This window comes from Astyanax mexicanus, chromosome 20, assembly GCF_023375975.1.
Source record: "Astyanax mexicanus isolate ESR-SI-001 chromosome 20, AstMex3_surface, whole genome shotgun sequence".
In the NCBI taxonomy this organism is placed as follows: domain Eukaryota; kingdom Metazoa; phylum Chordata; class Actinopteri; order Characiformes; family Acestrorhamphidae; genus Astyanax; species Astyanax mexicanus.
Window position 1 is genome coordinate 35,410,686 of NC_064427.1, and position 24,145 is coordinate 35,434,830.

At 38.9% G+C, this 24,145-nt stretch overlaps 1 protein-coding gene across 4 annotated transcripts in view; it reads right to left on the reverse strand.

Moving 5' to 3' along the window:
- The window catches only part of erg (ETS transcription factor ERG), a 102,798-nt gene that overhangs the window by 9,279 nt on the left and 69,374 nt on the right, over nucleotides 1–24,145 (reverse strand). For all 4 annotated transcript variants that reach the window (XM_007247281.4, XM_015605342.3, XM_022681418.2 and 1 more), the window contains 3 exons: nucleotides 20,079–20,329; nucleotides 8,910–9,058; nucleotides 2,394–2,597 (listed from right to left, as the gene is read on the reverse strand). In XM_007247281.4, coding sequence (XP_007247343.3) covers nucleotides 2,394–2,597; nucleotides 8,910–9,058; nucleotides 20,079–20,329 — 604 coding nt within the window. The remainder of the gene's footprint in view (nucleotides 1–2,393; nucleotides 2,598–8,909; nucleotides 9,059–20,078; nucleotides 20,330–24,145) is intronic.

Consider the following 24,145-nt stretch of genomic DNA (forward strand, 5'->3'; position numbering starts at 1 on the left):
ATTTTCCTGGAACCTTTCCCAAATGTTGCCAAACATTCTTATAAAGTTTTTTGTTAGCTTGTTGTCCTCTCTCCATTTCTCTCCCTTTTTCTTCCCCACTCTCTTTCTCTCTCATACTCTCTATCTTTCTTTCTCCCTCTCTTTTCTCTGTACCTCTTTAAACATTTATATTCTCTCTTTCATTTCATTTCAGCACAGTGGTGCTGTATTGGCATTTAGAACAATAAACAATACCATTTAAATTGGAAGATACAAAATAAATGTAGAATTAAAGTTAACAGGATTAGTAGTGATCAATAAAAGAAGTAAAATACTGTAAAACAATCGCCCTCCCTATTTACCCCTCCTTTCTCTTTCTCTTTTGCTCTCTCTCTCTCAGTCTGCGTGTCTCTGTCTATTTCTGGCCGTCTCAGAATCTCTCAGTCTATCTGCAGTCTGATTATTGCGATATGCTTCTCTCTCCTCACTCAATGCTGGAACAGGGTGAGCTCTTCTCTTTTTCTTCTGTTCCCGTAAACACACGCACACACACACACACACACTGAGACTGACAGCAAGCTGGTAGGAGGCACAGAGTGAAAGACCCATAATCAATCAAATCATCAATCAAATTACATACAGCGCTCTCAGCCGCCTTCACTTTTCCTTTGTCTCTGTGTTCCTCCCTCAGCTCTGTTGTGTAAATCAGTTCTGTTAAACTGATATTTTCAGTTCTATAAATACTGAAATCAGCATGTCTGGCACCAGTGATCATGCTATATTTAAAATAGCAGAGATCACATTTTCTTCTCCATTCTGATGATTGATGTCAACATTAACCAAAGCTGCTGGGTCATATCTTCAAGTTTTGTTTTGCAATGCACTACTGCCACGTGATTGGCTTATTATATAATTGTATAATTGTGTACACTGTAAGCCTGGATAAGCCAGATTTACTTAAATGATTTATATATATATATATATATATATAGGCAACACCCCTATTCCTTACTAGTGATGCATATTGCGTCTTATAATCCATTGCCTTATGTATGCTTTATGTGAAAAATACTACTAATAATAAATATATATAAATTTGAATGTTGTGACAATCTGCTTTAAGTAGGGATGCAACAAAATAGGAATTGTGAGCCAATATCTGATATTTTTTTATATACATTTAGGCGGGTCACGATAATAATTTTTTGTGGACAGTATATCATTCCAGAAATTAATGCGATAAACGATAATACTGTCATTTTTAAACAATTACAATTCAGTAAAATTCAGATTTGAAATACTGTAATTGGATGAAGAAAGAAAATGCTATAAAGTGAACAGTTTAGCATACAGTGTATATATATATAGCCAACACAGAGTTAATAGCTCAAAAAAAAGAGCTTGTTCTTACAGCCTACAACATAGATGCCAGGCAGTCAATCATAGTGATCTACAAGTTTACCTAAGGCAGCCCAGGGGGGGGAATACTTTACACTGATGTTGAGTGTCAGAAACTGGTGGACACACCCAGTATGAAAATAGATTGTACCAGAAGCCAATGGAAAAGAATCTGCCAGTAACAACAGATTAAACTCAGTTATTGTAAGTTGATTCAACTAAAAGATCTCTGTTTTGTCTTCTAACGTCTGAACTTTATTGTAATTTAGAACAGCTACAGCAAGCAAACCAGGAATAGCAAAAGATAAGCTCTAGGCATCTAAAAAATATCCAAAATAGTCTAAAAGCAGGTCAGTGAAGAAAAATACAGGCTCAGATGCATACTGACCTTGCCTTTCCTGATTTGAGGCTGTATTTAAGATCCTGCACATAGCTACAGCTACAACTGTGATAATAATGTTTCAGTACTAATGAAATGTCAGAGCATCACCTACAGTTGGGGAGTGAACATGACGGGCAGAATAACATAAAAAGAAATTATGCAAGTTTTGTGGTAAGTAATCTAATGCCTTATAGTGGACATATTATACCTAATATTTTTGAAGAAGTTAGAAAAGGCCTGTGGGCTATACAAAACATGTTCATGATGTTGTTTTGCACAAAATCACTCTCACATAAAGAAGTTTCACTCTCAGCTCAACTCTATTCTTGCCAGTTTCAGTCCATTTGTGAATGAGCCGTTTAAGGGCTCTGTCACTTTTATGCAAATAAATTGTTGCTGGCCACGGCACGCATATGCTGAGCGTTTACGACATGTTAATGGCAAAACACAAACAAGCAAGTTCATGTTTAACTGTGATAGAAGCACAAAACTCATTATTTGAAAGTACTTGAATCTCCCTTATTTGCCACAGACAGTAGGTACAGATGCCTCTCTCAGACAAAGTCTGCTGTCTGTTTGTTGTTTGTGTATGAGTGTGTGCATGTGCATAAGTGTGAGTGTGTTTGAGACTCACTCTCGCGCAGGTAGTGCAGGTGGGACAGCAGGATGTCGGCGTTGTAGCTCGGTGTGAGGCGCTGAAAGTCCTCTTTGGTCATCTTACACAGGTCCTTCCCATCAATGTTGTGGAACAGGGACACATCCACCTCCAGCAGGCCATACTCCCTCACTGCCCACTCCAACCACTGACGCACATGATCTGCTGACCACAGTGTGGGATCTGCACAAGATCAAAATCTCTTATGAAATGTAAACTTATGGGAATAAGGGCTAATTTCTTGATTGCACAATTGGTATTTATTTTTTTTCCCGCACTGTAAAGTGCAAGTAAATTCCTTTGATTCTCCCAAAAATGATCAGTGCCCAGTCAGGTTGTAAGGAGCAGTTAAGCCACTCTGCTCTACAAGAGTTTCAGTTTAGTTCTCCAGTAATTATGCTAGTATTAGCATTATTTGCTAATCGTGCTAAACCCTAGCTCTTTTGCTGTTTAGAGGCAAGTATTATTGGCCTGTAGCCTGCTACATGGGACAAACCGCTAGCTAATATTGTCCTGGCTTACCAGAACACTCAGTTAATGGTAATGCTCCAGCTTTAGTGCTGGAAAAATTGGGGAATCTAAGCTCTTTAAGCGCTTTACTCACCCAAATAGGTTTCAGGAAAGAAATCTGTGTAGATTAACATCCAGCGCTCGTTTGACTTAAGAATTACAGTTTTGTTTACTTAGCTTAGCTTTCTTAACTTAGTTACCAACCTCACCTCACCACCCAGCGAAAAGACTTGCTGAATTAGATGGACAACATGGTGACACCCCTGTTCCTTACTAGTGATGCATAATGCGTCTTATAATCCGGTGTGCCTTATGTATGCTTAATGCGAAAAATACTACTACTAATAAAAATATAATAATTGGTATGGAAAATCATGGAAGGCAGGACCTGTTCAAATCTGAATGTTGCGACAATCTGTTTTAAGCAGGGATTGTAAGCCAATATCTGATATTTCTTCATATGCAATTAGACAGGTCATGATCAGATTTTTTTGTGCATGATATATTGTCCCAGGAATTATTGTGATAAACGATAATATTGTAATTCTATGAGAATATATCATTGAATGCCACTGACATAATGATTAAAAAGAACAGCCTAACTAAACAACTATTCCCTTTAAAAGACAACTACATTTTATTTAATCACAGATTCTTCACCTGCTGCAGTCCATTCACACTGTGTGTGTATGGAGTCACACGTATTAAAGCATTGGTCAGTGACTGCTATATATGTGAACAATTAACAGTTATATATGTGAACAAACATACAAATAAACAGAATAGACAAAATCACCATTATTATTATTAAATATTACTAAGGTCATTTACATTTATTATACAATAAGTCAATATTGTTGTTATCATGACAGTATATATACACACAATTTTGTAGCCTCTATGTTGCAGCCTTTTGCTAAAATACTGATTTACACTTTATTTAAAGGCTACCTAAATTGAGGCTTTATAACACATTCATATGCATTGAATAGCGCATTTATAAAGCAATATTTGGGTATTTATGGCTTGTTTATTCTTTAGTGGTGAAAACAAAGAGTGTGGCTGTGATACAAAAGATGTCTCTGTGCTTAAAAAGACAGGATCTGTGAGATATGATGAAGATGATGTTGAGTCAGGAGAGGACAGACTGGATGTACTGTAATTATCACAGGGATTTACATACCTTCCCAGCTGACAAAATCACATTCCTAAGTCCTAACACATTCCCAGAATGTCATTGTAGGGTCCCACATGTGGTTTAATGCAAGTCTTATCTGATATTCACACAATGCCACTGGAATGTCGCTGTGTTGTAATGGTAAACATTCACAGGACGAAACTTTTATCCCTACCTGGACGTTTTCCTGTTTATAGCTTCTGTACATGATACGTATATATAATCCCTATATCACACATTTCTGTATGTGTGATATAAATTATGTTGTTTAAAAAGGTTCAATCCAAAATATAACAGGCATTACAGATAATTTTTAAGTATGAGTGGCGTCTGTAAAATGTTATTAACCCTTGTGTGGTGTTCATATTTTTGTTACTCGTTACACATGCTTGCTTCACCTAAATTGCAAGCAATATAAACAGCTTACATGGTTAATATTTGCCCTTTACCTTTCTTATGTTACATTTCTTTTAAAAAGTGCTACTCTTTTTTTTTTATTAGTTTTTTAATAAAATGTTAAAGAAAATGAATTAAACTCAAGATATGAGTAGAAATTTGTTTAGTTTCAAATTTACAAATGAAGCAATGTTTATTAGCCCTTGGCCAAACATACTGTATGTAATATAAATGTGTAGGGGGGGGTGGGGGGGTGTACAGTGTGTGTTTATCGAAAATGTGTTTTGATATATGTTTTTCACAAAAAATGAGCCAATGCCAATGAGTTTGAGTTAGAAAAAATGTTTTTTTAGTATCATTTGATGAAAAATGAAAATGGGTCCCACAGACCCGAACACCACACAAGGGTTAAACACTTAAATTGAAGCCATAGGGTTAAATGTAATCTGCTGTTGCACTTGCAGTGGTTAAGGGTGTACGTTTCCTGTGCATGTGATAGAGCACACAGATGATAAGATCTCAGAATATATCACTGTATAAACATAGCACAAAAAGTAAGGAAAGTTGTGTTTGGTAGATTATATATTTGATGTGACAATGATTTCTGTTAAAACATATTATAATGTTGGAAAGACTGTTAAGTTCTCTTTTAAATGGTGCTACGATTTTCTTCATTATCTCTATATCTGATATGTCTCTACATTACATTACATTACATTACATTTGGCAGATGCTTTTGTCCAAAGCGACTTACAATAGTCAAGTACAAAATAATAGAAGTTAAAGGTAAAACATCTTTAGATATGGCCTAAAGGAGGTCGAAGAGAAATAATGGGATAGAGGAGTGAAGGAGGGGAAGAAGGGAATGAGGTTAGAAGTAGTTAGTGTGTTAGAGGTGTTAGGAGAGTAAGTGCTCTTTGAAGAGCTCTGTCTTCAGGAGTTTATAAAAGATAGTGAGAGATTCTCCTGATCTGGTAGTAGAAGGTAGTTAGTTAGAGGTGTTAGGAGAGTAAGTGCTCTTTGAAGAGCTCTGTCTTCAGGAGTTTATAAAAGATAGTGAGAGATTCTCCTGATCTGGTAGTAGAAGGTAGTTAGTTAGAGGTGTTAGGAGAGTAAGTGCTCTTTGAAGAGCTCTGTCTTCAGGAGTTTATAAAAGATAGTGAGAGATTCTCCTGATCTGGTAGTAGAAGGTAGTTAGTTAGAGGTGTTAGGAGAGTAAGTGCTCTTTGAAGAGCTCTGTCTTCAGGAGTTTATTAAAGATAGTGAGAGATTCTCCTGACCTGGTAGTAGAAGGTAGTTAGTTAGAGGTGTTAGGAGAGTAAGTGCTCTTTGAAGAGCTCTGTCTTCAGGAGTTTATTAAAGATAGCGAGAGAGTCTTTGGGGAAAAAATCTGTATATGCTAACCTTTTTGGCGTATAAATGTATTATTCATTTATTTTAGATGTAATTTAATATTAAATATAATTTGCAAGTATAATGTTTTTCATTTTTATTTTTTCACCAGTAATTTAATACTTATTTGTTATTAGTTTCATTAAACTTATTTGGTGCAATAACACTGAGAAAATGTGTTTAAACTGGTGGTTTGTGACTTTGGAAACACTTAAAAAACGAGTGTTCTTAAATTTAGGTTGTTAATAAGGTTCGGAAAATGCACTTCTGATTATATTATATTCATATTATATCATATTTATTTTTAGCCTTTAATTCAAATGTGAATAGATGGATACATGTTGAATAGAGAGATAAATAAAAATGTTTTTTTTATGATGTAAAAAAGTGTACTGTTCATGTTAATTCATTTATTTATTTATTTTAAATGAGAAACAGATAGAGCCTTTTTAAACTCAGTAAACTCCATTCAGATAATTTACTACAAAACAACACTTTTGCGTAAAGATGATAGTTTCTACATATTAGCAGTGAAGTGTATCATACATGCTGTAAGATTTTAAAACATGCTGACAATTATTTTTTTTAGGTATTTTTTTATGTGAAAAAAAAAACGAAAATAAATAAATAAATAAATAAATAAATAAAACCAATTAATTCAGAATTAAGTGAATTTACAGCAAAACAACACATTATGGTATAGAGTCATTTTTGTTTGTTCACACAGCTTTTAACAAGTCAGATCCGTGTCATTTTATCCACTTTAGCTCTGTTACATGGCTGTAAGCCAGGTTTCCAGTCTGTGAAAGAGTGTTAACACTGCCACTCCTGTTTGCCACAGTAAAATTTTAATTTGGGATGATAAAAAAGTAAGAGAAAGCTAAACTGGCTGCAGGACTCTTATGATTTTATTGCATTTCAAATAATAAGTTAATAGAATAGTAACACAAATTACTGCTGGGTTAACGACCCATTAGACGTAGGGTAAAGTCAGAACTGTGAGGCAGTTGGGCGACTCACTTTTTAGCTAAAGCAACAAATAATTTCTCTTCTTTTCTTTTTTTACAGTGTGTTGTTTTAACCTTCATTTTAGCAGGTAGCCCCGCTGAGGTCTGCCGGCCTCTTTTACGAGGGAAACCTCACAAATCTGTTGAGCTCTGAGCTCTGAGGGATGTGCTTCCTGCCCTCTCGCTGCATTCCTGCGTCCCCTGCGTCCATTGTCCCTCCACACAACGAAAACAGGATGCACTAAACGCACCGTCTCTCTCTGCCTGTCAGCTTCAGTTGAGGAGGAAGTTGCACTGGGAGACAGAGCGCATTGCCCAACCCGAGAAAGACTCAGAGCACAGAAATATTTTTGTTGTTTTTAAAATATGAATTAGTGCTGGGCGGTATGGCCAAAAATGCATATCACGATATTTTTCAAGATTCTGATGGTTTCACGGTATATCATGATATTTTTATTATTGTTTGCATGACTGGTCTTTAATATGGATTTGTGAGTTACTGTGCTGTTAGGAGTCCATATAATGTAAAACACTAAGGCTTTAAATTAAAGCATTGATTACTATTGGGTTTCATTTGTTCCACAAAATTAAACAATATATAAAGGAATCAGACTTAATTAGCAGAAAAACAGCTAAAGAATATAAACAATACACTTTAAAAAAAGATAAGACACAAAATTGAACACAAATTAAAAAAAAAATGTAATAGTTCCATAAACACTCCAAATATTCAATGTTTAAGTATTCAAAGAGATATTTCTCAAACGCTATGTGGCCATTTGGGAGCAATTCTATTGGTCGGTTCATCAGTGGTTTGTGTGGTGCAGTGGATAACACCACTTCTCTAGTGAGCTACCACATCATGTGGGAGACTGTTCAATTGGGAGAGTTCAATTCCTGGTTTGGGTGAATATGCTGTGCTACACTTATATCTACACTGGTTCACCGCTTTAATAGGAACTACCTTGTAAGTCATTTTGGATAAAAGTGTCAGATAAATGCCGTAAAATGTAAAAAATACATTTTTGATACAATGTAAAGACATTTATACATTTTAAATTTCTTAAATAATATTTTTTAATTAATAATGTAATTTCTTTATAATAAAAAAAAAAAGAAATACATAATATAACAATAAATGGCTAATTACACTGCCTATAAAGTGTAGATGCTATTAATCAGTATTGTATTATTAATCAGTACAATGTTTGTCATTATGATCACAAAATAGTCAAAGCAACTCAAAACAATTGATTTTCATAACTTAATATAAATTAAGTTAAATTCTGTATGTATGTAACTGTTTTTTAAAAATTAGAAAAATTAGATCACAAAATTCAATTATATTGATCTACTAATAATTATTGTATTGTTACCATTAGAAACATTATAATAAGAGTGATAGTAAAGTCTGTCTGTAATGACTACGAAGAGTTAATGTTTTGGGTGTTCTGAGTAAGACATTGTGTAAAAGGATATTTTGGGACTTTATTTGCTCATTTTAGGGTCGTTTTTTTTTTTCCAGACCCAGAAAAAGGACGTAACTATTTAAGAGCTCTGAAGAATCTAGCATGGGTCCCTGAGCTTTGATAAGAAAATCCTTCTCTCTTTCTCTCTCACTTGGCAGACTTCAATGCTCCCCACCCTTTTAGAGTTTCTGACCAAAGGAAACGGTCTAGACAAGGACAGTGCACTTCCAGCAACACACACACACACACACACACTAGTTTCTGTACATCAGACATAAGGAAACTATAATATACAGAGAGTGGTGGAGAGTGCGGGATCTATTAATTTATCAGTTTTCATTGATACATTTAAATTTAAGTTTAAATGGATTCTGCTCTTTTTTTAACAATAAAAATCTGTATAAAGTAGGTACCAATAATCTAAATGCCAAAGAAAGACAAAAAGCATATGCTCAAGTGTATGCTCGAGTGTATGTGTGTGTTGGCGTGTGAATGTGTGTGTATGAGAGAGAGAAAAAAGAGAAACAAAGAGAGAGAGAGAGACCTGCAGGAACGATGACTCTGCGTTCGTTGGTGGTCATGTTGGGTGGGGGGATGTGTTTGTCTTCCATGTAGTTGCTGTAGGTCATAGGAGCACCTTCTCCTCCACCTGCTATCTTCCCTTTACCTACACCACAGTCATCTGGAGAACTCCTGCACAGACCAAAAAACACACTAACACAAATCAAAATCACATTTTTACTCATTTCTCAACTTATAGTAGATGTGGGCATCCTTGCAGCCTTGGAGATCACCATGTCAATCCCCTGGTTCGCTAAATGACGTCAACACCTAATTTGCATAATACATGTTTTTGAAGCTGTAAAGGATTAAGATTGTGGGAGTGAAAAAAGTGTGTGAAAAACACCCTAAATATGTTAGAAATGTTACAAATAAACAACATCTGTTGCTTTTTAAATAGGCCGTCACTTTTTTACAGTGAATTACATTAATTAGTTTTTTTTTTGGCCGTGTTTTTAAATGTTATTATCAGAGCAGCAGTTAGCCAGAAGTGTTAATTTACGTTTTTTTTAGGGTTTTTGTTTGTTTTATTTTCTGTATTTTTAAAGCTATCATAGACAAATTGTTCAATAGATATTTAGCCTTTTATAAAGAGGCAGACACTGTGGAGGAGGTGAGTGACAGGCTACGTGGTGAATGAGGTGAGAGACTGACTGAGACTGTGTGAGTTAAATTCAATATTTTTTTCGTGTCACACTGAAGACAGTTATATTTACATCCTGATCTGTAAATACGGGGCGGGGTCAGTCAGCGGCGGCTGTGGGCACGGTGTTGGTGGAGCGGTGTGTGAGTGTTGTGGGCGGGGCTCACGGCAGCAGCGAGCGTGTGTTCATCTCAGAATCGCCAAAAGTCTCCAATAACACCACAAAAACTCTCTAGATTTGTCGGTAGTCGCTAAAGGGGCTGAAAATTGGGCTGCTCTCACTGACGCGACTCAGGGATTATGTCACATGCAGCGCCGTGCGCAGTGCCCTAGTGCCTGTAAATGTAATGGTCCAATGAAGGTAATTTAAAAAACAGGACATTTCCTCACTTTTTGAAAAAAACCCGGGACGCCCGGGACAGGACGTGAAATACGGACATGTCCCGGGAAATACGGACGTTTGGTCACCCTATCTGAACTTCAGCTATGACACTTCCTTGCTGTGTACTCTTCACTGACTTCCACACTGTAAACCCAAATGTTGTTTGAACTCAAATGATTTAAGTCTGTTTTACATAAAATTGGATATTTCTAAACATTACTATTTTTAGTTAGTTGCACATTTGTGTGCACATATACTGTACTATTCAAACTGAGATCTTTGAGTTGAACTCACTTATAATAACTGAGTTTAGTCTGATGCCATTGGCAGCTTCTTTTCCATTGGCATAGGTGTGTAGTGATTCCCCCTGGGCTACCTTAGAAATAAATCAAGTTCCCCTTTAGTTGTAATAACTTGATGTTTTAATTTATTCTGACTCAAGATTCATTACCCATTATTTAATAAGGTAAGCAAACCGGCAGCCTTAAAAAAGTTAAGTAAACTCAACTTATCCAGTCTTACAGTATAACAAAAATAAAAAAAGTTAAATCAACTTCCCCTTTAGTTGTAATAACTTGATGTTCTAAGTTATGCTAACTTAAGTTTTCATTACCCGTTACTTTTTTAAGGCAACCGGTTTCCTCAATTTTTTTAAGTAAATTCAACTTATCCAGGCTTACAGTGCATTAGCAGCCCGAAAAAAAAAAAGATATAAAACATTGACCCACTGGCAATGGGCCAGTTGCTAACTTGCCAAAGTTTGTCTTTTGTGGGTGTGTTTAAGATCATATCAGTGTGGCCAGTTAGCATGCTGGCTAATCTAGCAAGCTACGCTAAAGAGCCATCTGCTACGTTCTTTCAAGCTTCATTTTTCTTTTAATCCTCTTGTATATTTCATAATGTGCACCACATAAAACAGGAAACGAAAAAAAAACAGTGGTTGTGAGCTTCTACTCCATGTACAGAATCCCTCTGTTGAAAATAGGAACAAAACATTTTAGGAATCAAAATTTCAGAGAGCAGAAGCTAGGACTTCAGATCACTGTGTCTATGAGTGGTCAAAATAATTTAATGGGCTGCTTATTGTTGAATCTTGCTTACAAATTGGGTAATCCTATAGAAAATGAATGCTCATTGGTTGAACCGTTGCCAGCTAGTGCAAACACAGGGTGACTCTAGTCTACAAATCCAAAAATGACCAGGCTCTTGATGAAAATGGACAAAATCTGATCTTTACCTAGAGCCCTTCACAGTATTTCAAGCATGGCTTAGCTTGACTCACCATCTATCAGGACGCATGGAACACAAGCATCCAGGCTGTTGTCTGTCCTGCCACCAAGTGGTGGAACAAATTCCGCCTTGTCTAGAGTGTCTGAACAGCAGATCACTTGCTATCTTCAAGTGTCGACTGAAGACCCACTTCTTTCTTGAGGATTAATATCTAATAAAGCTTCTATTACACTTAGTGTATTCTTCTTCTTCTCCACAGGTTTTGTAAATTTATTTATATTCTAGGAATTGTGTTTGGGTTATTATACCCTTTCTTACACTCTGCACAAGGTGTCACGATGCTAATTGTTATCTTACACCCTGCCAACAGTCAACACAAACATGATTATGTAAGAGAATAAGTACATGCTGTTTGTGCATTTTGAGATGCGCAATAAGTACTTTTCCTGACGTTACAATAGCAAAGACACACTGACGCCCAAAATCAAGTTTTCAAAGCTTCTCAATAGCTCAAGAACTGTTAAGAATGTAAGAATGGTGTTTCTGCTTCTAGAGCACTTCACTGTAGCTGACTGCATGTTATAACATCTTGTGAGGGAATGTTTGTGTCTGCATGGCCACCACTTCCTGTTTGGTCAGAGCACTCGTGGCATTTGTGACCAACATGGCCGCATTTTGGTGCAATAGAGGTGGGCTGGTTACAGCTGTTGATGAAATGAGCCGCCACGACACGTGCTGCTTAATGTTTACTGCACTATTCTAGTTTATTTTTCGTAGAGTAAGAATGTGTGATTGTGGCATGAATAAAAAAAAAAACTAAACAATATAAACGATAATGAAAAGATAAATTCTTTTAGGGACAAAAACATTGGGACACCTGCATTCATTGTTCTCTACAAAAGATCAGAAGTACTAAAATAAGATTTTAGGCTTCTTCTGTTGGAGTTAAGGTCTTTAATGTTTAGAGAAAAGGCTTTCTACTAGTTTTTAACCCTTGTGTAGTGTTCGGGTCTGTGGGACCCGTTTTCATTTTTCATCAAATGATACAAAAAAAATATTTTTTCCAACTCAAACTCATTGGCATTGGCTCATTTTTGGTAAAAAACATATATCAAAACACAATTTCGATAAACACACACGCTACACCCCCCCACCCCCCACACACACACATTTATATTACATACAGTATGTTTGGCCAAAGGCTAATAAACATTGCTTCATTTGTAAATTTGAAACTAAACAAATTTTCTACTCATATCTTGAGTTTAATTCATTTTCTTTTACATTTTATTAAAAAACTAATAAAAAAAAGAGTAGCACTTTTTGAAAGAAATGTAACATAAGAAAGGTAAAGGGCAAATATTAACCATGTAAGCTGTTTATATTGCTTGCAATTTAGGTGAAGCAAGCATGTGTAAAGCATTTTAATGTAAAATTGCTTAATTTTGCTGAATTAAATACAAGTAACAAAATAAACGAGTAACAAAAATATGAACACCACACAAGGGTTAAAGCACTGATGTGAAGATTTGATTGCATTCAGCAACAAGAGCATTAATGAGGTCAGGATACCACATGATACAACCCCAACACCATCCTCTCATCCCAACACACCAACCCGACTCATCCCAAAAATACTGTATGGAGCAGCAAAATTACAGAAAACATAGTCATACTGCTTCACAACTCAATTCTATGGAATTTTTATCCTCCTAGTCCATGCTGTGCAATAAACATGGTGCCAATAGAGTGTATATAAACACATCAGGTAAAAATGTCCCAAATCCCACCTTTATAAAAGAGACTATAATATGATTAGCCCATTTTATTATGTGACCCAATGCAACCTCACTCTGAAGGGCCAGGTCAAAATTCATAGAGCTCCATCCATTTCATCATAACTTCATGAGCGTGGGAACAGACCCATTATGGCAACATCATCAAAATGACTGTTACTATGGCTACACTTTGGTTCTTCTTTTAGAAGATAGATCAAGACAATGTGGCTGTTGTGTAAACAAAGAAGAACAGCGCTTTATTTGTGGGAAATCTCGTCCAAAAAAGCAGAAAATAATCTTTAGAATAGAAGACATACGCAACGTGAGTGTCTTGTTGTCTCGTTTGAAAGTGTTTCTTCATTGCATAGATATGGAGGCCATGCAATCTCTGTGTGGAGTGCATTTTTCTAGCCATGTGTTTTCCAAATTGTTTTAAAGTAATGTTCACAGTTCAAAGTGTGTAAAAGCGATAGTGAGGAAAGACAGAGGGAAGCTGTGTGTGTTGGACAAATGTGCTGGATAGAGCATAGCTATTTTCACACTATCATTATTTATTTTGGTTAAAATTGACTCTGATTTGTTCACCGTCTTGGTCTGCTTCATTTGGCAGGTCTGAAAACAGTTATTGCAGGTCTTGGTCTTGGTTCGGTCCCAAATGAAATCTGCAGTGGGCTGTTTCTGGTAAGAACGTGATCCAAAGTTGATCCAACCCATCCATCAAATATACTTATTATATCTGTTCAGGTGCAGTTTAACCTGATTTAGTGCCCAGATAATTACTACAGCTATGAACTACTGACATTTCTGCCACTGATCCATGCTAAATTGCACTAAAATAAGTGCAAGAAGAGAGAAGCACTCCAAGTTAAAAACCTAGCAAATAAACTGACACACAAATGTCATGGGACAGAGTTCTAGCCAGATGCTGCCAGTCACAATCATCACCATTGACTGCACTGTCCACTGTGGGCAGTAATGCCTTCTATGGCATATTACTGGTTCACACACGATACTGCAGATTGAGAAATGATAAATGACTGCATCAGTTCAGATAGGGAATGTCTTATCCATCTGGCACCTACAATCAGACCTCACTTGAACTATTGACAATTGATAATTCATTACATTGCCAAGAGCACACTCACATATACAGTGCTAACACCTCACCCCTTATAGAGGTGTATTTAAGCAATAATACATGAGAGGGAGTGCATTATAGCACGAACCTCAAACATATTATTGCGATTATACCACAATTCCACTATAATGGTTTATCAAAAGATTTTGAGCTAAAGAGACAAAAAAAATACAAAATGTTTGGTTATAAACACTCTGCGAGTCAAAATAGTTCCATTGCTGCTCTGTTTGTAGCTGTGCTGTTTGGTTTGTAAGCGCTGCATCATTGCTAAGTTACCTGTATGTGGTGGAGTAATACATGGAGAGCTTCAGTTGGTTACAGTGCATTACCGGCTAATAATGTCACTCATAAAACGCCTCTCAGCCAATCACATTGCAGGGTCAGAACTAATTGTGTCATGATAAAAAATATTTAGAGCAGTTGTGTCAAGGTGCTTTGGAGGCTGAGCAGGCGCCCTGTCTCAGAAACTGAAGGCAGGCTCGCTATTTGTATTCTTGAAGCAGCGTAAGTGTGTGTGAAGCGCACTGGGCACACACCAGCTCTGTCCCTGTCCGCACATCTGGCCCCAGACTGAGCAGCAGATGTGCGGGATCACTGCTGGAATGTCCCGTCACACTCACCACAGACTGCCAAGCACACGCACAGCCCCAAGCCCTTAATACTGTCCCATTCAAGTGTCAGAAACCTATAAAAAGCAGGGATACTAAAATGATTCTTCAGTAAAGGCAGTAGTTATGGATAGCCATTATTTTTATCTTTCAAATTAAGGGGAACCTGTTGAGCTGAACTGGGAAGGCCTTGATTTGAAAATATAACATGATATCACATAAGATTTTGAATAATTTTATCTTTCATACTGGCAAACATCTTGGGACACCTGTTCTTTTATTGTTTCCTTTAAAATTGAGATGAATAATTAGGCTTTTAGAGTTTTTAGAGCATTTCTGTGAGGATCTGATTGCATTCAGGGACATAAAAACATGAGTGAGGTCATCCCCAACTCTCCAACTCATTCTCAAAAGTATTGGATAAAAGACCATTGTTTCACAGAAGACACTGCTACTGCTCCACTGCTACTGCTACACCCACAGAGCCCACACATGACATTAGGAATGGTGCCAATAGGTTGGTGTTTACAGTAGCTGCTCTAGAGAGTCCTATTCTATTGGCAATACTCCTCTATAGGCACTAAACTAGCTCTGTGTGTTAATTTACACTAGCAATGGGTGCTACTCAAAGTTGCTGAATGCCTTAAAAGGGGTGTCCACAAATATTTGGACAAATATACACTACCGATCAAAGGTTTTAGAACAACTCCTACTTTTTGGTTGTCCAGTATCAGTGCTGTATGGCCCAGACAAGCTACTTTTTATTCTCTTATCTTGGCAATGGCCTTCATTACTGCTAATAACTTTACCTGTCAGATCTCTAATTCTTCTCTTTCAGCTACAACTGAGGCTCAGTTCAATCATGTTAAGCTAAACTAAAGGCTAAAGCTGTTGCCATGTGGGTCAGCCGGACCTGACTCTTCCTGTACCAGTTTATTTCAGTTTCCAGGAGTCTTTTGAATGTGTAGAAACAGTACTCACTGGCTTTATCTGTAATTTCTCTAAAGTATAGAGCAGTACATAGTGAAAATTGACATTACAGTGTAAATTGACATTATTATTATTTTTTAATTCAGTTAGTTCATTTGTTTTCCTGGGAACAATTTTGTACACTGGATTTGGTACCTTTTTCAGTTATTGACTGGACCAAAGAGCTTAAACTTTTGACCAGCAATCTGAGTTCTACTATTATTTTCATGGCAAATCAGCAAGTTGCAGGTGAAAAGTTTGTACTAAGGAGCTCCTTATGCTTATTTCTTTGGAGAAAAATTAATAACAGAAATGTAGACATTATTCTCCCCTGTACTCCCACACTGACTTCTGCAGGCCTGGTCTTTAAAGCAGATCTTTATCAGAAGGTGCTGGTTTAGTTTTACACAGCTAGCACAGCCAAAGTCTCTCATCACTACCTCTTAACATGCAGAGAAAACCCATTGCTGCTACCGCCAGGAGGCTTTGGACTACTTGCTTACTCTTTAAATGAACTAACTAGGAATTCATAACTAGGAATTTTCGAACTGCTTCCATTACTGGTGTTGATATGCACCTGAATACATTAGCTGTAGACTTATGTGGATGAATATTGACTTTTTAACATTCCTGTATAAGTAGTCCGACCAGAGGAGGATGGGTCCCCCCTTGTATTAGCCTTGATTGTACATGTGAGCCTTAGCTCCTCCCAAGGTTTCTTCATCCTACCAAGGTTTGCCTTTGTTTCTATAAATCAGTTGTAAAAAGCGCTTTATAAATTAATTTGATTTGACTTGATCACATTTTATCAGGTATAACCCTTTTATTTATTTGGCAAGACATGCCAAATCTCAAGAGATATCAGGATGTAAACTAATTATAGAGTGTTACCTGTATAAGCTGTATAAGGTGTGAGCAAAAACAAATGTGTATTTTTATTTTGTAGGTATTTAGTTAGAAGATCAGCCTGAGATTTACATCCTGAGATTGATTTCTGCCTGATAAAGATGAACAGGTCAGACAGAAGATCATGACGTGTCACTCTTCCGAGAATGAATGTGAAATATGCGTCTAGTGGTGGATAGCAGCCACCTCAACATCTGGTGATTTTTTGGTTGGTTTTTAATACAGAGATAAAAGTATGGATGTGATCAATTACTGGGAAATCGTAAGATGTACTGCTATCATCTGTGTTTGTAGAATAACAAAGAACAAATCAATGGCGGCAGCAGCTTTGCCAGCAACTTTGTGATGATCAATCTTTTCTTCATTTAGTTTTTTTTTTTATTACTGTCATAATATTTGCCAATGTATTACACATTATAAATTATATTGACCTCTGGTTTAACCAAACAGATAGAATTACCAAAATGGGATGATTTTTTTCCTAATGATAATTAGCATCTATAAGTGGGTTGTATTCATAAAACATCACCAGATTTATTGTGAAGATTTAACATTTCTCATTGATAAATAAGAATATAATAAAGTTCATTTGTTCGTACATAAGTTGTTACAAACATTAATATACTCAATTGTGATACTTGGGATGCCTCAGAGAACACCTGTTACACTCATCTGAGAGATATCTGGCTTTGATGGGCATAACCACCCAAGAACTGCCATGGCACAGGCCAAATGGCATGTTTCAGCAGGATAATGCTCACCCACACACAACAAGGGTTTCCAAATAATGTCTCCATCAGATTGCAACAACTTTCATGCACTGCCCAATCGCCAATCAAGCATTTATGAGACCAGTTGGGACTAGTATGGGACCAATTTGGGTGTGCAGGACCTACAGGCCCAGCTGCAACATCTGTGATCTCTAATTCTTCTCCTCACTGCTGAATCTGAGACTTAGTCCAATCATGTTAAGCTAAACTAAAGGCTAAAGCTTCATGATTTTTTCAGGGTTTTATTTTACTGTATACTTTTCCAATATACTACAATACTTCAGGTTTTAGTTCATTTTTTTTCTAAAAGCCCCTAACAGTTTTCTTGCAAAATTTTGTGCATTACATTTTTTACCATTTCTGACTGCTGACTGGAGCTGAAGAGCTTAAATTGCAAAAATAATGGAGAAAAGGGTGATTTATTTTTTTTGCCAATGCTTTTTGTACCCTGGGGGTTGCCTTAGTTTTGAGGCAGGGTTGTTTTGGGAGTAGAGAGAGAGAGCTCCTGCAAGCTCGGGAGTTTTTTTTTCTTGCTGAGGAGTTTCTGATCAGGTGAAGTAAAGTGGATTATTTTGCACTCTTGTCTCGGTTGTTTGTATTTAATTCCTCCAAGTAACACAGTGAGGTTACATTACTGTTAGTATGTTTTATAAAGGTAGTATTTTAATCTCTTTTTCTGGTGCGCACCATCTGAATCAGGCTTTCTCACTTTATTCTCCGACTGCTGCTACTCACTGTGTACTTTGCCTGTGTGCGCTCCGCGCTCCTGCATCTGCACAGATCTGATTGGCAGAGGAGAGCGTTTGATGATCTTACAACACACATGATTGGCCGCGGTTTGCCTATTAATGACCTCTGGTGTATATCATCATTACATAAGCACATAATAAGTTTTGTTCTCTCCTTCTGGGTGTGCTCATTTTTAACAATGAATATACATTACATATTGAAAGACTGTGCAGAACATTACAGAAGCCTTGCAGGATGATGCATTACCATGTTTGGTTGGAAAGGTTAAAGATCAGTGATCAGTACTGGCCCAAACATCGCTGATTGATCCATCTCTGTATTGGCACAGACACGCTACTTATGTGTGTGTGTTGCAGACATTCAGACCTCCACCGTCATAAGAAAAACACACTGAGATTCCAGTGTATTCCTGCGTCCCGGCAGCTGTGAGAGCATTAAGAGAGAAAGTGTGTTAATCTGTACGGTAAATCTTTTCCTACTCTCTGACTCTGTTCCAGTTGGAACAGTCCTCCCGGCATCATACCACTAGATAAATTAGGCCTACTCTGTTCTGGGGTGTCTGTGGTGTGTGTGTGTGTGTGTGTGTGCGTGTGCATGTGTTCGTTGTGCAAGTGTGTGACGTGTGTTATAAATATTTCGACTACGGCGGTCCATAAAGTGGAGTGGGGGTTTAGTACAGCTGTTTCAGGTTTGCGATTCGGCTGCAGCTCGACGTGTCATCGTGTGCGCGCGTGTATGCGTGTGTGTTTATCTACAGTGGGTTTCTGCTGGCCCCTGCGCAGGCGCTGCCTGATGCATTAATTGGTGGCCTCAAAACCCAAACAACCACATGCACAACCCGTCATTTCAACACCAGTAGCAAACCGAGCTGGGGTGTTGAGTTCTCGCAGTCTGGTGGGCTTATTCAGCAGATCACACTGTAGATACATCTCTCATTAACAACACAAACACCATCACCCACCCAATCCTCCGCACCAGATCCCCAAACCGAGCCCAGATTTTTTGCCTGGGTTGCAGAAACGTAATTTGAAAAGCCATGGAACATTTGGTAACGTGTTTGTGATGGTAGCATGAATCTACACTGGCTCTGAATCAAGCTGGCCCTACCAAAGTAGCTGGACCACCCACATATTAGATTTTTTTTGTGCACTAGGCTATTTTTTATTTTTTTATTTAAACTTTATATTACAGTGATATTTCAAACTGACAGAATGTTTACTGTGAGGCTGGAAAACGCTGAATAACATCAATAATGAGGTTATAATGATAGCAAATAACAAAATGCCCCATATTTAAATATATAGATTTAAGTGGATGCTATTACATCCCAGGTGATTAATTAATTGACTGATGCATTGATTAAGTGATATCTATCCCAGATACAAACCAGATATCTGACTGAGCACTGTTGGAGCAACCATGAAGAAATGGAGGCTGCACCAAACCACTTAGGCACTGCTTCAGCAATGTCATCACAGGCCAATAATCACTTTGATATAATAATCACATTACTAAAAGCTTCTCATTTCTCAACAAAGACTAATCCTTAAAGTAAAGTGCGGGAATAGTAAACTAAAGCTTAGGTGTAACATCTAAAAACATCCATTTAAACACAGCTCAGATCTGCACAGATCTGCGGGGTATGTGTGTGGACCTCTGCACTGAAATTTGATGTGATTTCTGCTATTTGTGTATCTGTTTGCATAGACAATTCCAGCCAGATGCCGCAGGTTACAATCATTACCAGCCACTGCACTGTACACTGTGGGTGATAATGTCATTGCTAACACTAGAAATTCAGATACAAAATGTCCCATCTATCGGAAACCCACTATCAGACCCTATTGCCTTTCCACGAGCATGCTGATCAGAGTCCAATCTCACTTCACAGAACACACTTCATTATAACTTTGTAATAACTGTGTTGTCACCTGTTGGAAAAAAAGTTAATATAATCCAATTCAGCGTTGGTGCTCACCTGGAGCCATTCACCTGCCCTCCTCCAGTTCCTCCTCCACCCCCTGTAGCTCCTCCTCCACTGCTGCACTCCATCTTGATGGTGACTCGGCCGGGCGGAGCGGTGAGCCAGTCCTGAGGCGCTCGCGGGCTCAGTTTACTCTGACCGTACTCAGCGGCCGCCGACGCCGTCATCTCCGCTTTACTCTGGTGGGCCACGCTGTACGCACACTCAAACAGAGACTGATCCTCACTCACCACAGACAGCGCCTCCTACAGGACACAGAGAGAGAGAGAGAGAGAGAGAGAGAGAGAGTTCAACAAGTTACAGTGAGATTGAAGAAATGAGGGAAATATAAGGAAGTAAATGAGAGGAAAAAGAGGAAGGAGGAGAAAGAAAGAGAGAGAAAGAACAGGTGAAAAGAAAAAAGATTGAGCGGGAAGAGAAAAAGGGAAGAGAATAAAAATAATTTAAAAAAATGAATAAAAAGAGCAAAAAGAGGAAAAGAAAAGAGAGAAAAAGAGGAATCAGCATTCAGGTAAGAACATAGAAAGGTGGAGTGAAAGACAGAAAAATGAGACGAAAATTTAGAGAAAGTGAGAAAAAATAGAAAAGAAAAAAGTCAGAGAAACAAAAGGATAAAGCATAAGAAAAGAAAGGAGAAGAAGAAGGAAAGAGTGAAAGTGAAGAAAAAGAAAGAGGAGAAGGAAAGAGTGAAAGTGAACAAAAAAGAAAGGAGAAGGTAAGATTGAACATGAGAGAAAGAGAAGAGGATGAGTGTTGAGAGAGTGAGAAGAAAGAACGAAAGAAAGAAAGAAAGAAAGAAAGAAAGAAAGAAAGAAAGAAAAAAGAAAGAAAGAAAGTGAAATTGAGAAAAGAGTAAGAGAGAAATTAGGGAAGTGAGGACAGAAGAAAAGGAATGAGAGTGAAAGATAAAAAGAGACAAGGAAGAAAAAGAAAGGAGAATGAGAGAGAAAACAGAGTTGGCATATTTGGCATATAGGTTCACTACAGCAGTCGGATATAAAGTGTAGACAGACGTGCAGTGAGCAGATCTGGGATCAGGTGTGGGTGTGTGATGTGCAGTGAGCAGGTCTGGGATCAGGTGTGGGTGTGTGATGTGCAGTGAGCAGGTCTGGGATCAGGTGTGGGTGTGTGATGTGCAGTGAGCAGGTCTGGGATCAGGTGTGGGTGTGTGATGTGCAGTGAGCAGATCTGGGATCAGGTGTGGGTGTGTGATGTGCAGTGAGCAGGTCTGGGATTAGGTGTGGGTGTGTGATGTGCAGTGAGCAGGTCTGGGATCAGGTGTGGGTGTGTGATGTGCAGTGAGCAGGTCTGGGATCAGGTGTGGGTGTGTGATGTGCAGTGAGCAGGTCTGGGATCAGGTGTGGGTGTGTGATGTGCAGTGAGCAGGTCTGGGATCAGGTGTGGGTGTGTGATGTGCAGTGAGCAGGTCTGGGATCAGGTGTGGGTGTGTGATGTGCAGTGAGCAGGTCTGGGATTAGGTGTGGTTGTAACTGTGAGATGCACAGTGAGCAGGTTTGGGATCAGGCATCGGCTGGAGCGTGTGCACACTGAGCAGGTCTGGGATCAGGTGTGTCAGTGTGTGCTGTGCAGTGAACAGGTCTGGGATCAGGCGTCGGCTGGAGCGTGTGCTGTGCAGTAAGCATGTCTGGGATTAGGTGTGGGTGTGTGTGTGTGCTGTGCAGTGAACAGGTCTGGGATCAGGCGTCGGCTGGAGCGTGTGCTGTGCAGTAAGCAAGTCTGGGATTAGGTGTGGGTGTGTGTGTGTGCTGTGCAGTGAACAGGTCTGGGATCAGGCGTCGGCTGGAGCGTGTGCTGTGCAGTAAGCATGTCTGGGATTAGGTGTGGGTGTGTGTGTGTGCTGTGCAGTGAACAGGTCTGGGATCAGGCGTCGGCTGGAGCGTGTGCTGTGCAGTAAGCAAGTCTGGGATTAGGTGTGGGTGTGTGTGTGTGATGTGCAGTGAGCAGATCTTGGATCAGGTGTGGGTGTAAGTGTGTGATGTGCAGTGAGAAGGTCTGGGATCAGGTGTGGGTGTAAGTGTGTGCTGTATGTGCAGTGAGAAGGTCTGGGATCAGGCGTCGGCTGGAGTGTGTGATGTGCAGTGAGCAGGTCTGGGATCAGGCATCAGCTGGAGTGTGATGTGCAGTGAGCAGGTCTGGGATCAGGAGTCGGCTGGAGTGTGTGATGTGCAGTGAGCAGGTCTGGGATCAGGCGTCGGCTGGAGCGCGATGTGCAGTGAGCAGATCTGGGATCAGGAGTCGGCTGGAGTGTGTGATGTGCAGTGAGCAGGTCTGGGATCAGGCGTCGGCTGGAGCGTGTGATGTGCAGTGAGCAGGTCTGGGATCAGGTGTGGGTGTAAGTGTGTGCTGTGCAGTGAGCAGATCTGGGATCAGGCGTGGGTGTGAGTGTGTGCTGTATGTGCAGTGAGCAGGTCTGGGATCAGGTGTGGGTGTGTGATGTGCAGTGAGCATGTCTGGGATCAGATGTGGGTGTGAGTATGTGCTGTGGAGTAAGCAGGTCTGGGATCAGGCATCGGCTGGAGCATGTGCTATGCAGTAAGCAGATCTGGGATCAGGTGTGGGTGTGTGTGTGTGTGATGTGCAGTGAACAGATTTTGGATCAGTTGTGGGTGTGAGCATGTGCTGTATGTGCAGCGAGTAGATCTGGGATCAGGCGTCGGCTGGAGTGTGTGATGTGCAGTGAGCAGGTCTGGGATCAGGAGTCGGCTGGAGCGTGTGATGTGCAGTGAGCAGGTCTGGGATCAGGCGTCGGCTGGAGCGTGTGATGTGCAGTGAGCAGGTCTGGGATCAGGCATCGCTGGAGTGTGTACACACAGTGAGTAGATCTGGGATCAGCAGGAGGAAAGGGAAGTGGTGTCGGAAAGCAGATTAAACACTCTCTCACTGCTGCTCAGCTGCAAACACCATTACTGCAGCACTGGGCCACATGAACCTTCACCTGCCAGAGTGGCAGCCGTCCACACTTACAAACCATTCAACCCACCCCACCTCCCACCAGCCTGGACCCCACACCCCTGCTCCTACACACTTAACAAAATAGAAAAACACACCCGCACTCAGAGCCCTACACCCAGCGAGACACTTCCTTTGTTTTTATCTTATGGAACAACTCATCAGAACAGCTACTTCTGAAAAACACAACCATAACACCCGACTCAGCAGCATTCAGAGAGATGTTTAGAGTAAAGAGGATACATCAGCAAGAAAAACATTACAAAGCTCCCAGAAAAAAAGCTCATAAAATATTCTTAAAGCAGCAGGCCATAAGATTTTTCATTTAAATTAAAAGCAGTACCATTTCTAAGATGAGATGGAACACAATATTAATATATTCATTCTAAACACAGAGTGCTCTGGTAGGTTTATTGATAAAACTGCTCTCTTTTCTCTTTTCAAACAGCATTTCATAAATTGACAAAATGTACAAAACTATACACTAACAAAAACTTTTTCACACAGCAATTTATTTAATTACATTAAGATTGCAAAAAAGTGTAATTACACATTCTCACCAGAGAGGGCTCTAAAACCCCAAATTCTCAAAACTTGTAGACTGTCACTTTAAATACAATCTGTATTGTTTTTTTAAAACATTTCTATTCTCAAAAATAATTTTCCAGACAGTAAAAAGATCTCTAAATCCGGCCTCATAATCATAATTCATCTAGAACTTTATATGTGACGGCCACAGAGATCTCCCTGGATCATTCCATGATGCTGTCACTCAATCAAGACAGGCTCCTCCAAGATCTTCTCTAACCATGTTTCGCTGATGAGAGGCACCTGAGTACCATTTTAGGTACTAATAACTTTGTTCAAACAAAAAGAAAATGCATTTCAAACATTGTACCTCAATATCGTTAAAATGAAAATCAGAGTTTTAATTGAATGTGTTTATTTTGTCACTTAAAAGGCTTCTGTATTAGTCTAGTACTGAAGCCTCTTAAGTGACAAAATAAACACAATGAGTACTACCAGTGCTACTGAGTAAAAAGCAAATTGGCATATTCGGTCCCACACAGCGATCAGATTTCAATCTGATT